Below are 16,044 nucleotides of genomic sequence, written 5' to 3'. Positions count from 1 at the left end.
TTAATCTTCCCAAACATCAGTATCGATTCTTTGAAAATTATACTATGTTAATGGTAGGTTTGAATGGACTCTGTCTATCATGAGTTGCTACCACTGCTGTCTAACTAGATAATTAATTTGTTTAAATAGTAGCTAGATTGACAATTTGAAGAAGCCATTGCCAGATGCGACCAGAATTGGCCAATCGCAATAGGATCATTTATAATAAGGATTACGTTATACTATGTGTACCTTTTGTCACTCGATGGGAGTGCTTTAAGCATGTTTAGGATGTCCTCTTACCCTATGCATCCTATTTCTGTAGCTTCGAATTACCAGATAAGGAATCTTTCAACTCACATGGGATGACTGAATAAGGTAAAATATTAAACTGTCTACAGCATATTACAGGGAAGAGGTAATAATTCAATCTATTTGGTTATAAAACCTTATTAATTTAATAATACAACATATTTACCAAGACGTAAGAAAAGGGGGGGGGATCTGTTCATTCAGCAACAGTATCAAACGTAAGGACAGTTTGAGTTAAGGTATCCGACTACGTTAAAAACACTGGTTATCGACCACATTGGCGAATTCTTTTTTTATTACTATTTCTTGTAGTTCAGGCTTTACTCTTTCCAAAATAGTATTTTCTAGGAAAAGGAAGGTCTGGCCTATCATCCAGGAGAATTTTAAAGAAAAATTTTAGCTAAAAAATTATTTAGCTTCAATTTTCTCAAACTTTAATTTTCATAAAAATTATCCACCGTTACCATGATATCTCAAAAACTAATTGAGGTATTTACATAAATATTTCAGCGTGTGTTTTAAATACTGTGGGCAATGAAATGAACTAAAAGTTTTATTGTTGGTGAAATACTTTTTCATTTATAGGTGTTTTTAGAAAAATTAAGTTGTAAATTTATGGAAAAAATGTATATATACGTATATTTTTAACCATAATTTTTTTGCATCTCAAAATGTTTCTCAGATTTTGGTTCATTTCATTCATCATTATATTCTATAACTTGTGTACAAAGAAAAATAGGATTGCTGCATTGCAATTTTGTGTAGAGTGTTAACCGTTTAGGTTAAATTTCATTAAAATTTACTACACAATTTCCTGTTTCTCAAAATATATTATATTTCCACATAATTTCTTTGCATATATAGTGTTTATAATTGACAATACATCTATAAACCATAACTAGTTTTTAAAAAATTGAATGTTTCAAAAATATTGCTTCGAACGTAGTCGGTTACCTTAAGTATATGTGATTTTACGATTTCATATTAATAATAAATAAATTATGAAACATATTTATTTTTGTGAGAGCAGGCATACATTAAAAAAAAATGTGTGTGTGCCAAGTGAAATGTGTCGTAATAAGGGAAATAAATTTCATTGCTTTTTTATTTATACTAATAGCAACTGACTTTAATAGGTGAATATTTCATATCTTTTTAAAGCGACTTACAGTTTTATATGCGAACGTACCTTCCCAACATGAAGATCGGAAAAGTCCTTACTTAACATTTAAAACGGTGTATCCTTAGCAAGGAAAGTAACATGTACCTATAATCATTTATTTATGCTGAATTGGTCTGTGTGTGTGCTTGTAATTAATGGATAGTCATAAAAAGATTGAAATAATTTAAAACAATATATATATATATATTGCTATGAATCTTTGATACCCTTTCGCTTCCAAGTTAGAGTTATAATTAGATTTTAAAGAGGATTCTATAGCGATTCTTAATGGATGCTGAATGGATGCCAACTCAATGATCTCTGACATTTAGAAACATTTCATGATTTTGGTGATAAAAAGTAAAGCTATGGAGACAACAAGATTTTTGACTCTATTACTATTAGTCGCTGCCAGGCTAAAATAAATTTGGATATTCCATGCCATATGGGTAAATTTTATAGGAAAGCAAGTGGATGAAATGATTCAATCAATTCTAAGCGGACACTCAATTTGTTCACTTTGAATGGTGTTACAGTTTCCTAATTATCAATTTCTTATCTGCTTGTGTCCAATAAAGCCTCACCTTCCAATTTCCAACGTTTTCCGCTTTGTTTTTATCTTGCACCCACTGAATGATTCTCGTAATGATAATGTATATGCGTGCTTGTGTAAACATTTTTAGAACTTGAATATCTCACATCGTTTTAAAATGATTTGCAGTTTTATAAGCGAACTTAAGTAATACATAACACTCTCTGTACATGAAGTCACTAATTTATTGATTACATTGATTTCCTCAATTAGTCTTCTGAATGCTTTAATTATATAAACAGAATAGATGAGACAGAGCAGCCAAACAATCCAGCATTTCCTTAGTGTCATTCATTGGGGGATGGAGGATATTTAAATACCTACTTCTCACCTTTTTCCTTCTATTGTTAATTCGTAGTGAGACCCATTCTCCAATTGGTACCCGCTTTAATTACCTCGTTGGGTGGAAGGAATACAATGAAGTGCCTGCAAGCAGCTAATTTCAAAAATATGCGCACGACACTACAGCTATCTCCTGCAATAAATTCTTTCAATTTATTCCGAAGATACAGGGGTTAGCTTAGAGCTGTCTTTAAACGGAATTATCATTCCACTGGGAACATTAGAGATAGTAAGTCTCTTTTCCAAAAGTTATCAGCATGCCTGGATTTTGGAACAATGGAATGTTGGAGAACAAAGGAATGTTACATCTGTGTTGGAAGTTTTCGGTATGACGGATATATACTTGTGGTACCACAAGGGAAACTGAACTGCTCAAACAGTGTCCATTCTTTATTTTTATTTCAGTACGAAGTATGTGAGATTTCTGAAATTTTCTTAGAAATTGAGTTAAAACAACACGCTTTCCAAGGAATGCTGAATTTCAATTTTATCTTATCAGAAAAATTGCGTTTTTTTTCCAGAAATATATGAATAATTCCCTATCATTAAAGTGCCAAAGTCCATTATTTGCTTAGAATTTATTACATCGGTAATTAAAATTTTTGAGTAAATTTCAAACTTACGAGCTTTCTTTTCTTTATATCTACTTAAAAAAGACACTTATCGGAACTAAGCTAAAAATTCAGAGTTTGAAATATGAAAATTTCCTGAAGTACAGAAGAAATTAGTTTCTAAATTAACTAAGAGAGGATATCATAACAAAAAGATATTATATCTTTTTAGTCCCTCTGTCATTAGATGTCTATAGTGCATCTAGACAAAAGATAAAGTCCCGAGCTGCTTTTCTGGACTGGTGTTCTTCGATTTTCGATTAGTGTCATCAGGGGTCTGTAAAAATCCTGTGCTTTCTATGTCTCTCGTGAGAATGGGGTGTTTACGAGTCGAGCCACGGATGGGACAACACGAGGCTCCGAATGTGAGAAAATACATTAGATGGGGGGGGGGAGAAAGCCTTTCACGTAATCTTTTATTCTTCTTTCTTTTACAAGTTTTGTGCTATCGCTTTTTCAATTTTATGTCTTTAGACTCGATTTGCTGTAAATCTATCTTTAATTTTATTATAGAATTGGTATATCTGTTTTCAAGTGGCACAGAGTGATTGACTATTTGGTGTTATGTTTTATTTCTTATCAGTCCATTAATCCATTCAGACTACAGTTCTTTCCATATTTTAGATTCAAAGCTTATCTGTTAGATTTAATACTAAATAAGCTGGAGTGGTCTCCCCAAAACTTTCTCACATACTCTCTAATAAAGATGTTTTCCCAGTTATCTACACCTTGCATAACATTAGCGTACAATGGTTACAAAATATTAACCTTTGACGTGACTTTAGAATTTTCCCAAATCTATCGTGTGATCCAAAGTGGAGGTTTTGGCAATTAATCCCTAACATGCGGTCAAAAGTATCCCAAAATCGAATTTCAGACACGCTCTTCCCGACAGATTGAAAGAAAAATTTGACATATAACTATACTTAAAGTCACAAAATCATGTACCAAATTTGATATATTTAAGTCATTACGTTTTTGCGCTATCGCGTTTACATGTTTCTAAAAATACAGACCGACAGACCGTTAGCCGCTTGTTGGATTTCGTCCAGAAATTTGATAGCCGTCTATACTAAAAATGTTAAATCTGTTTACCGAATTTTACCTCTTTAGCTCCCTTCCTTTTATAGTTATCGTGCCAACCTATATTCGTGCAAACAGACAGACAGTCTGTACGAATCTGTCATCTGTCTAGTTCAAAGCGTATTTAAGTTATCTTTGTCACAGACCGACGGACATTTTCTGAAAATGTCCTCCTTGAAAGTGAGGTCTAAAACGTGGAGACTCGTCAAAATCTCAGCTTCAAATTCCTCTAAGATTTTTATACTTTTTCTATGCTTAGTGCCGGCCATCTAGGCGTTACGGTGGATGCTATGCACCGGGGGCCCGCCATTGTGGGGTCCCTCTATCATTAGATATTTGGACGCTTTTATTGGTGTAAATATTAGAAGTAAAATAATATTCACAACATAAGAGCATAATGGAAAGAAGAGAGGATGAAATTTAACTGGAAAAATCAACGGGTTTGTAAATAAATGAAATTTACAGATATATTACAGTTTATTGCAAGTGTTCAATATAAGGTAGGTAGATGTACAGTCATTTATCTAGCCGACTAAGTTAGACTGCCTGTAGTATTTTGAAAATTTATATTACAAAATGTTTAATATTGTTAGATATAATCATGTCCATGCCAAGGAAATATCCCTCTGGGTGTCGAAAAAGAAAATTATCAGGAAAGAAGAAAGAAGAAAAGTTAAATTTCAAGAAATTATGAGTAGGTCTGTCGTCTTGTCTTTGAAGGTTCTTCGATTTCAGAAGTTACAATTCAAGTTTCAACTATACAAATTACATAACCTTGCAATAAAAATGTGGAAACTGTGAAATTCGTCGAGGAACATTATGTTTATACAAATATGATTGAATCAGAAAATAATAAAAAAACGAAACTTAATAAAATAAATAACTTAGAGAATAATGAAAATGACTATAACAAATATTCTATTTTTAGCATGTTATAATCTTCCATTTCGAAGAAACCTTGAAATAATAGGAACTCCTAATAATGGAAATTTTTTGTTTAATCCAATTATTAAGCAAATGCGAGTCTGTACTAATGAATCATATAAATAGAATAAAAATTCGAAATTAGAATTGTGCATCATTTAGCACATAGATCACTAGAACAATTCCTTTCTGAGTTAGAAAATGAAGTCCTTAAAGAATTAAAGACGATATGAAGGTATTATAATATCAAGATATCTCCCATAAGGAACAAATTCCCGTCATTATTAAAGGATGCAAATTTTAAAGAGAAAATATTTAGTATAAATGAATCATTTATGGGATTTATTAGAATAACTGATGTAAATTGGAAAAAGATTAGCAAAAGATCTATTGGAATGATAAAGAGAGCTTGATTTAGATATTGTAGAAAAATGAATTGTAGAGGTCGGGCACACGGCTATGATAGTGTGGTAAAATCTTATGTCAGTTAACAGCTACGAAACACGGGCCACTACTTTTGTCTTGTGGTCTTGTTACTCCGCTGCGAACCACAAGGTCCCAGGTTCTATCCTCGCCCATCACAAACCGCCACAGAAGCAACATGGAAGGGAAATATGGAAAAGTACAATCTAGATTAACTGCTCTGAACGGTCATGCAATTTATATCCCTTGCCTATCACATTTAACCTCTTTAATTGCTTTGAAAGGCACGGAGAGATTGTTCTTCAAACACGTTTACATGTGCACGAATAATTAGCTATTACGAACTTAAGAATAGATCTTCTGTCATCGACTGCTTACTTTGCAGTTTGCGCGTTATTCGGCACACTCTAATTCCGTTAACCATTCATTGCAGTTTCGTCATATTAATCCGTTAAGTTACTTCACAATAATAATTTCCTCTCTTATTCTTAACAGGGACTAGAATAAACTAGGAGTATAGAGTAGGATCTAGGAGTCAGCCTTGTGGTACCTTCGAAATTCTTTTCTTTTGGGAGGATGAATTAAAAGCCTTCCTCCCTTTTCTCCTCATTATTGATAATCTCCAGATACCCTTATCCGGAGGTATCTATTTTAATTACTTCGTTGGATGGAGAGACTGTGAGGAAGTGTCTCCAAGGCAAGTTTGGTATTAAATATACCACCTGCAATATTCTCTTTTCATCCATTCTAATACTGAAGTATTTTGCTCCAGTTTCCTTTCAATCTGCCACCCCATCTCCTTTTCTTTTAGGTGCGCTAAGATAAAAAAAGTTTCCGCATCAGAATTTCAGAGAAAATAAAAAGAATGAAGATTCGCTTCTGTCTTGAATTTGAATCTTTGGATTTTAGGATATTCTGGAAGTATAACTTGGAATATTCTATTTTCTAATCATCTGAAAATTTCTTTGCATTATAATGTAAAGAAATTTTCGGCATTATAATGTGTATTAATGTATTAAAAAAATCATTGTGTGTGTGTGTGTGTGTGTGTGTGTGTGTGTGTGTGTGTGTGTGTGTGTGTGTGTGTGTGTGTGTGTGTGTGTGTATGTGTGTGTGTGTGTGTGTGTGTGTGTGTGTGTGTGTGTGTGTGTGTGTGTGTGTGTGTGTGTGTGTGAATTCATAATTTTTAGCGCTTTCGTAGTCGAAGACAAAGAGGACACATTTGAATTTTAAATTTCGCTTTATTCCATCCCGGGAGGCATCATTTATGTACAAGCAAGTAGCAACGAAGTATGCTACATTACAGATCGGCACAAGAGTGAAACGAAAAAAAAGCGATCGAAATATTTATTATATACTGTGAGGTTCTGATACGGATTTCTTTACACGTGTCGATTTAAGTAAAGGAATTAAATATAGGGATCATTTAAAAAAATGTGTTTAGATCAATAATTTTTGATCCCTTTACCTGAAGTGTGGGATTGCAGGTGATTGTAGGTAATTGCACGAAGTTTTTTACATGCTAAATCATTCGCATATTTAAAATGATTATGAATATGTTTTGTTGATAATTATTATCTTAAAGTAGTCTAGGAAATTACGTTTCGGTGTAATGTGTTTTTAAAAGAAAAAAAAAAGGAATTTTGATATATCTATTTTATCGTGAAATGAAGATTTTGGAAAATAAAGGAACATGTTATGAAGTTCCACAATACCACCTTATATACAATAAAAATTATTATTCTGAATTAAATTTATTATTCTGAAACACGTATATCTGTAAGCTGAAGACATAATACAGAACTTGTATTCAAAGATGGTAATAATTTTTTTAAATCCACTGTGAGCATATGACAGAGATTTGTAAAATAAGCTACTAAACTTGTAAACAATTTTACAAAACAGAATAATGAAAATGAGTTAGGATAATGAGTGAGTGCATAATCGATTAGTGAACTATGATAATAATTTTGCATAGAAACATATGTATGTAAAATGTTTACTATTAATATTGAAGCGTTTCCATTATTGAACAATAAAAGTATGAATTATCTGATATTTGATGTAATAATCTTTGCATATTAATCAATGCATTCGTATCATCATTATTTCAAACTGAAGTAGTAAGACAGATCAATCTTTGTACTGTTCTTCCGACTTTCGAAACAAATTTAATCAAGTTGCAATAAAATGTTTTAATATTCGAAAATATACTATAACCACAAAAAAAGAAATACAATAATCTTTCCTTGGAATACAAAAGAAATACAATAAGCTTGGACTTCAATTACATTATATCAAAACTGCATTTTATTGGTGGGAAATCCGACTGATTTTTCTTAAAAATAAATGATATTAAAGGAACATGTTTTTCATGTCAGCTGAACAATTTATTGCATTGACAAAAAAGGGGGAATATAGTTAGAGAAAAAATGGAAAAAATAGAAAAAGAATAATAATATTAAAGAATAAAAAGGGAAATATGCTATGGGCAGACACAGAAAAAGAATTTTAACTGATCGATAGACTACATATAAGAAAAGAAATGGATAGCTACATAGATCAAAAGTCAATTCATTTCATTTCAGGCTGATACTTCAGAATGCTATTTTTTGCTTACATTCGATAACTTATTGCATCGTCCATGAGAAAAGGTGGACTCAAGTGCCTGCAAATCAAGATTTACTTCAACAAAAGTCACGATTTCCTTTTAACTTGGAAAGTATCTGTCTATAAGCTGCTGCCATTTTTTAAAAATAATAATCTCTATTTCTATCTTTACTAATAATAAGGATTTCTGCATATATTTGTATAAAATTATGCAATGGTAATCTTAGATAGCGAATAATTCGTTAATAGATTATTAATCCGTATCAGTTTTGGGAACTCGTGATGTTTCCATTGTGTTAGCAATCTTCATATCTAATAAAACACATTTATTGCTATCTCTGCTGATAAAAAATGTGTGTGTGTGTGTCCGTCCGTCTCCAAGGTAAATTATATGTTACTAAAATTGGCACATATTTATTTACCTTAGAGCAATTTTGTTTTTTGAAATTTTAATTAAAAATTAAGTTTAATTTTAATGCTTTTTCGTGACAAATTACGAAATTATTATTGCAGAGACATGAATTTTATACCGTTTCAAAAATATCTTTATCTATAGTGAAAAAAATATATTTTGTAATAACACCAATTTGCGAAATTTCCTTGAATTCTGGCAGTTTTTATAAAAAATATTTTTATGCTTAATGTTTATGAATAGAGTACATTGTTATTCTGAAATTGAACTCGTTTTCATTGTTTCTTCAGGCTACTGAGTCACATAATTTTCTTCCATTGTTAAAAGCTGAAGTATAAGGATTCTATTTAATATTTGTATAGTTTATAAAAAGGAAGTTTCAATACCGCGAAATATAGAAATGTATATACATCTATTCAATGAACAAAGCATATATAAGACAAAGTAATATTGGTTTAATATGTTACTATTTGACAGAATCGTGGACATGAAGTTATATCAAAAGATTTAACTGAAATTAATTGTAACAAATGTCTCCGGTGAATCATCCAGTTGCCAGAGGCGATTGCTTTATAATAATTTAAAATTTCCCGTAGCTGTGTAATAAAAAATAAAGAGCTTGAAAAAATATGTGTGCAAAGCTAAGCCCTGGAAAATAAACTATGAGTTAAAATATATAAAAAAGTAATTATTTATTTAATTGATTCCATTGCTTGATTTTAGTTAACGGATTTGTTGAATGTTTTTTTTAATTAATTACTTCATAAGAGTATAAAACTTCAAAGATATGTGACATAGCTTTGAACACTTATTTTTATATACTTTTATTAACTTTTACTTGTAAGAAGGAATCATGTAATCGATATAATTTTTATATCTTGCTGTACTAAAAATTTTCAAATTTTGTACACTCCTATATTCTCTGTTAAAAGACTTTATTTTTATATTTTTAAAAATCGATCATCATCTAACTATTGATTAAATCAGATTCCGGTTTTTATCGATGACCCCATTTGGAAGCGAGTTGATGAAAGAAATTGATTTGAATATTAAAAAGGGGAAAATAATCAAAATAAAAAAAATTTTAATTATTTATTAGCACACTAAATAAAGCATGTTTTAGAAACTGACTAGATCTTGAGTTAAATTTATTTAAGATTTTTTATTTCTTATACGATCAGATATAATTTTATTTCATTAGCTGCAAATGTTATCAAAAAAATCAGTATAAAATAAAATTTAGAATGAAAGTTACATTTCAAATAAAAATTAAAAGATGTTAAAATTTTAAATAAGTAGTATTTGTTTTACAATTTTATCAAATATACATTGTTGTGAATATGAGAAATCTAAACTGAATAAGCAGGAAATTTAAAATTTATCATGTAATGTTTATACCTATGTCTGTTTGTTCGTCCACCTATGCCCATGTGAACACGATAAATCAAGAATTCTACTATTTAGAGGAAGGAAATCTTTAGAATTTTACGTGGGCATCAAATTTTGAAACTAATCCAGCAAAGATTTTGCTGTCTGTCCATCTGTATACTTGCATGCATATGAATTCAATAACTCAAAATCGAACAGCTCAAACAAATGAAATTTGGTGTGTAATCTCATCATCAAAATGATAGATATACATCAAATTTTGAATGCTAGCAACATGAAGCATAAAATGGAAAATATTAAATTAGTAATACTAACACTAAAGTCGAAAGGAGAAAATATCCTGTAGTATATTGAAAGTTTAATGCATCTTTGTCCATTAGCAACATTTTTTAACCTCTTTAAATAAACTGCTTAAAATTCAAATGTTTTTAAATCATTTGTGAGATATATTTTTATATAAAACACTTAAAAGAAAATGAAAATAAGATTACTGCAATCTGCCAAAAGCTTATAGTTAAAGAATCCTTAATTAGATATGCAAGTTAAAGAGAAATTTGTAAGATTCAGAAGGAGTACGTTTAATAACAAAAAATATGCAAAACAGTTGTGCCTAATGCGAAAAAGTAATTTATAAAATAGTTTCCAACTTCGAATCCGCATTGCAGTAAGTAGCTTTTAGATTAAATAATTATGATAATTTTTAAATAGAACCCCTTAAATTTATGTTATTTAAACTTTTAAAATCCAAATCCCTGATAGAATTTGTTTATTTTTCATTCAAAAATACTTTCCAAATAAAGTTTGAAAAACTTCAGATTGTATTTGTATAGCAAACGAGAGCCAGAAATGTTTAAACCAATTGGTGTGTGAAATCCTAATGTTAAAAGTTAGAAAACTTTTTAAAGGCTACTAGAAGCTGTAAATTCATTTATTAATAATAACTAGTTGAAATTCCCTTTTTCTTGCTTTCTATTCATGAAATGTTATCTATTTAATTAATTGCCTTTAAACATTCATCAAAATATTGCTTCTAAATAAGATTACATAAGAAAAATTCAAACTATTTTTACTTAAAAAAAATTTATAGTTGAAATTAAATTTATAAAATATCATATCAAGTGTTAATATTACACTGTTTTAACACCATATGTGGAAAATTAAATCATATTTAATATTAGCACTCAACGAAACGCCACTGTGAGCAAATGCTCTGTAAATATTTATAGCATTTTAATATAAAATACTATAATTTGTAAAATTTTTTAACCATCTGCAACTTTATTTTTAATTAAAGTAAGAAAATCCATTGCTCGGAAGACGTTTACTATTTCGTAATTTCTGAAAAATTATGAGTCTTGAATAGAAATTATTACGATTATTAAAGTGCGCAAAAAGTTAAAATTTTTCTGTAATTAAATAAAATTTTTGATGCAAAATATAGTTAAATACTTTAAGTAGCAACTTAAGTATACGCTAACAGCATGGAATATGTTTACAGACTTATCAGCAGAGAATTTAACTTTTCATCAAATTGTAGCAGCAAATAGTAAGTTTTTAATCAATTTTTAAGAAACGAAAAAACTTCAAAATATTTTCCAAATTAAAGAGAAATATTTCAATATGAATAAGATAGTATAAATATTATTTAAATAACTCTCTTCCTCGTGTTTTAGTTATTTTAAATTCAGTTTATTAAACAAATCTTGTACACTGCAATATTGTTTGTCTGTGCAATAAAAGAATGGTTTTCAATTTATAAAAATTTATATAATGCATTTTTTCGAAACCTTCCCAGGAAGCTTTTTTATAGTTCTTAATATTTATAAATAAATTTTAAAATAAATACATTCAGTTGTTTACATATTCATCTGCAAGAGAAAACACTGGCGGATCGGCTTTACCACTAATGGAAACAATAATGTCAATATGACTTGAATGTCTTAATTTTTTTACATCCTTTTTGAAATCTCTTTAATCAAAAATTGAATAAGTTATGAAAGAAAACAATAGTACTTATACTCGTATAAGTTTCATTCTAATTATCTGTACGTATATGTTTTATTAGTATTACAATTTTTTCTAAACAACAAAAAATATAATAATTTTTTTCTGCATAAATCATATTTAAAAACATTTTATTTATTATTAAAATTTTATTTAATATTGAAATTTAATTTGAAATGTATTTAACTAAATTAGTATTTAAATTGAATTTTGATCTATTACCATGAACGCAATAGTGAAAAAAATTTTAACTTTGAATCAAAAACAAAATTTTAAATTGAAACAGCATTCCAAAATAAAAATATATATATAATTCTTCTCTTATTTAGTTACTATAAGGTTTATATATGATAATTAATTCTATTATAAATATTCTAATATAGTACAAAAATACAATAAATACTTCTACTTCTCTGAAAGAAAATAAAGTTAGTATAGAAAACATCTTATAATTGTCAGAGTCTACGAATATGTGATAAAATTAGACTTTTTATAATGGAAAGCATTGAAAATATATTAAATTTATTAATTACACTATAATTCAAGAAGGAATTAATGTAAAAATAAATAAAATAATATAAAGAAATGTTTTATTTCGTTATCAATTAATTCTGAAACCCGTTAACATTTGAAGCAATTTAATATTTTATTATTTTATGAAATAACTATTTTAATAACTATTATTAGTTTGGTAAAATAGTAATAGTTTATTAAGAAAGTAAAGAATAAAAGAAAGAATTTGGATTCTTGAAAAGAAGAAATTTGTATAAAAAAAGCGTATTTTTCAAATCGAAAAAACAAATATTCAGTATCACTAATTCTGAAAAAAGATTTTTAATGGATTTTTCTAAATAAATAGAGTTTTTATTCTTCTAAGAAACTTACGTAAACTAGCAAATGGGTGTGATCACCTCGAATTTTTCTCGCATATACTGCCTAAAAAATGTTTATTTCACCTCACAAAATACAGAAACAAAATTGGTATTATTAAAAAGACATTTTTCAAAATTTCGAAACGATGTAAAATTTATTTTTTTGGACGATAATATTTTCGAAAGTTACCTCCAAAAAAAGTCAAAATTCAGCTTATTTTTTAATTAATTAATAATTAATTGAAATTTCAAAATAATAGCTCCCAAGTGCACACTCCCTCTCTCCAAGGTATACATGTCCCAAATTTTGTAGCTACGGTCTGATCTGTAGAACACCAACACACATAGAGACACATTCATCTTTATTATTATATGGAGGAAGGAATATTAAAAAAAAATGTTTTATTCATACACAAATCTTAAGAAGGAAAATTATTATTACACCAGATTGCATACTTTATAGTCTATTTCCTTGAAATCTAGACACATATTATCTTTTAAAGAATATTCACATTTTCTTTACCTAATTATATAATTCATTCACTGCCACCCCACTACCCTTTTATTGCGTTACTTTCCTTAATTCAACGCACTTTAAATGTACACAGACGAAAGGATGGGACCGGGTAACCAACCCTGTGGTACCTCCAACGGCACCATTCTATGTGGGAATAATTAAACGCCTCCCCTCTTTCCTCCTCTTTATTGATAATCTCCAGAGTCACCCCTTGTTGGTATCCGCTTTAATTATTTCGTTGTATAGAAGTTTATAATGAAGTGTCCCCGAAGCGGCTAATTTCGAGACTATGTGTACCGTACCGAAGATATCCTAAGCAATGTGCTCTTTTCACCTAATTCTGAAAGTGCCGGAATTTAGCTGGGACTTCCTTTAAAGGTTTTCGTCCACCATGGCGCGTCGAACATTGAAAGTTTCCGCTTCAGGAGTTACGTTCCAGAAAATCCTGAAATTCCGGTAAAAAAGAATGAATGATTGCTATGCTCTGATGATGGAGTCTTGGGAGCCAGTGATATTCTGGAAAAGTTTTAATTTCCCTTATAGACTTAAATAAACCTTGTTATTTTCTTACTAAAACAACTCTAACTTTGTTTTATATCCGGGACAAGTTACATCTATATAATTAATGAACATTTTTCTATTTTTAATAAATGCAGATGCCTTATAATAATTTATCCATCCATCGATAATAGAATAATTTTGTATAATTTTTCTATCCTTCTCTGATAGAATAATTTTGCATAATTTATCCATCTTTCTATAATAGAATAATTTTGCATAATTTTTGCATCCTCCTACAATAGAATAATTTTCCATAATTTTTCCATTTTTTTATAACAGAATAAATTCCCATAGCTTTTCCATCGCTCTATAAAAAAGCATCTCCCATGGTTTCTATATTTATAATTCTGCTTTCTCTATTTTTATACATATAGTTTTGTTTCATGTATTCGTTTACTTCCGTCCTAAATATCATTCCTGTCCTATATTTTGGAAAAGTTTGGACAACCCTACAAACTTAAATAAATTTTTATGTGATAACATAGAATAATTGTACTATTCCAATTATAACAATTCTAACTTTGCCTCATATCTCAGATCATTTAAGTCCAGATACTTAACATTCGCTTTCCTATGTATTTGTAGCAAATGCAGATACCCTCAATATTCTCTTATTTTAATTTTTAAAAATTTTAATTTACTTTCTGTATTCTGTATTTTTATTTAAACTATTCTATTTGTACATGCAGCTTAGTTTTAAATCTCTCTTTTTTATCTGAAATATCATATTTAAATTTTGACTATTTCTTCTCTGTCTGGTATTCCTGAGAAGTTTCCATTTCTTTTATCAATAAATATTTCATTGTAATGTAACTATTTTTTTCTCAAGCAAGTTATATCCAAATATTTATCTTGTATTTTCTAGTATTTTGAGTAAATGAAAATACCCAAGGTGCTCTGGTCCTTCAATTAAAGAAAATCGTTTTATAAATTCTGTACAAATTGTAAGTCTACATTTATAATTCTTTCCATTTTGATGATTACAATTTACTTTCAAGTATTTATTTTCTTTAATCCTAAATATAATATTTAAATTTTGACTTTTTTTATCTGTCAAATCTTTTCTCTTCCTATATTTTCTTTATTTTTCGAATAAGTATTATCGACAAGTTATTATTAAGTTGCTTCTTCATACTATGGTATTTGTTGCATCAGTATTTAGTATCGACAAAATATTATAAATAAAATTTATCTAATTACCAAATTACCATTCATATGGAACTGATCAAATTTACTTATTTGCCAAAATAACTCTCACAGTTGTAAGAAAATAATTTTAATAAAAATTGATATTTACGAAAAAAAGGAATTCGGAAAGAATTTCCTTAAATTATCGTTTGCGGGTTTTTTTTTCCAGAAATCGTTAAGTTGAGTTGTTTAAATCTAATTAAGTTCTTGACGATATTATACTACAAAACCTTTACGATTTCACTTCTTTCACAGAATTAATTCTTGTCATTTTAAATCATCTTTCGAATAGCTCTACTTCCTTATCTTGTTATATAATGATAATTTATTTATTTATTTATTACAAAGAAGGAAGAGAAAGAACACGAAAGATAAGTTATATTCCAGTTACAGTTAAGCAGGACTATAGATTTCACTTTCTAGTAATGAAAAGCGAGGAATGCAGTCCTGCAGTTCCGGGAAACATCACCTTCTTGAAAGGATATTTTGAAACTTAATCGCCCTTTATCTGAATATTTATTCTTAGTAAATTACTCAGTAAGTTAGTTAAAATTCAATTAGCAGTAATGAGTTAATAAAGGGCACCTAAAGATTTTCTTCGTCTCTTGTTTTTATAGTAGCGCCAACTAGGGCCAAGAGTACGACTTTGCTACTCACGCATCACCCATACGCTTGCACAACCCCCTTTATACAGAAGGGCACATTCATACATCTCACAGTTAAAACAACGGAAGAACAACCAAGTCCAAACCGGGACTCGAACCCAGGATGCCCAGACCAAGGGGAAGACGCGCTACCCCTATACCAGGACACTGGCATTTGTTATTGTTACTTTTGTTGTATTGTTACTTTGATTCCACTTATTTTGGAGATTTTAGATTTGCGTCAGATTTTGGAATAAACTTGCGAACAAATGTTTATATGAAAGTGAACATTATGATTAAAAAATACAAAAGGTTGGACAGGGAAATTTATTGTCTTTATACAATTTCTGTGTTTGCAAATCGACTTTTGTATCCAGTTGAACAGAAGAAAATCGAAAATGCATATTCATGATACAAGA

At 29.2% G+C, this 16,044-nt stretch overlaps 1 protein-coding gene across 2 annotated transcripts in view; it reads left to right on the top strand.

Moving 5' to 3' along the window:
* LOC129971551 (uncharacterized) overlaps positions 1 to 16,044 on the top strand; it is a 172,654-nt gene that overhangs the window by 58,687 nt on the left and 97,923 nt on the right. Inside the window, exon 3 of one of the 2 annotated variants that reach the window (XM_056085426.1) lies at positions 14,659 to 14,736. The exons of the other annotated variant lie outside the window; for it this stretch is intronic. Coding sequence (XP_055941401.1) covers positions 14,659 to 14,666 — 8 coding nt within the window. The 3' untranslated portion in view covers positions 14,667 to 14,736. Of the gene's footprint in view, positions 1 to 14,658; positions 14,737 to 16,044 lie in introns of those variants that run through there. 2 annotated transcript variants of the gene reach the window in all.

The sequence above is a fragment of the Argiope bruennichi genome, chromosome 6, assembly GCF_947563725.1.
Source record: "Argiope bruennichi chromosome 6, qqArgBrue1.1, whole genome shotgun sequence".
Classification (NCBI taxonomy): Eukaryota; Metazoa; Arthropoda; class Arachnida; order Araneae; family Araneidae; genus Argiope; species Argiope bruennichi.
The sequence above is the reverse complement of the archived record's forward strand: the minus strand, read 5'-3'. Positions and strand labels throughout refer to the sequence as shown.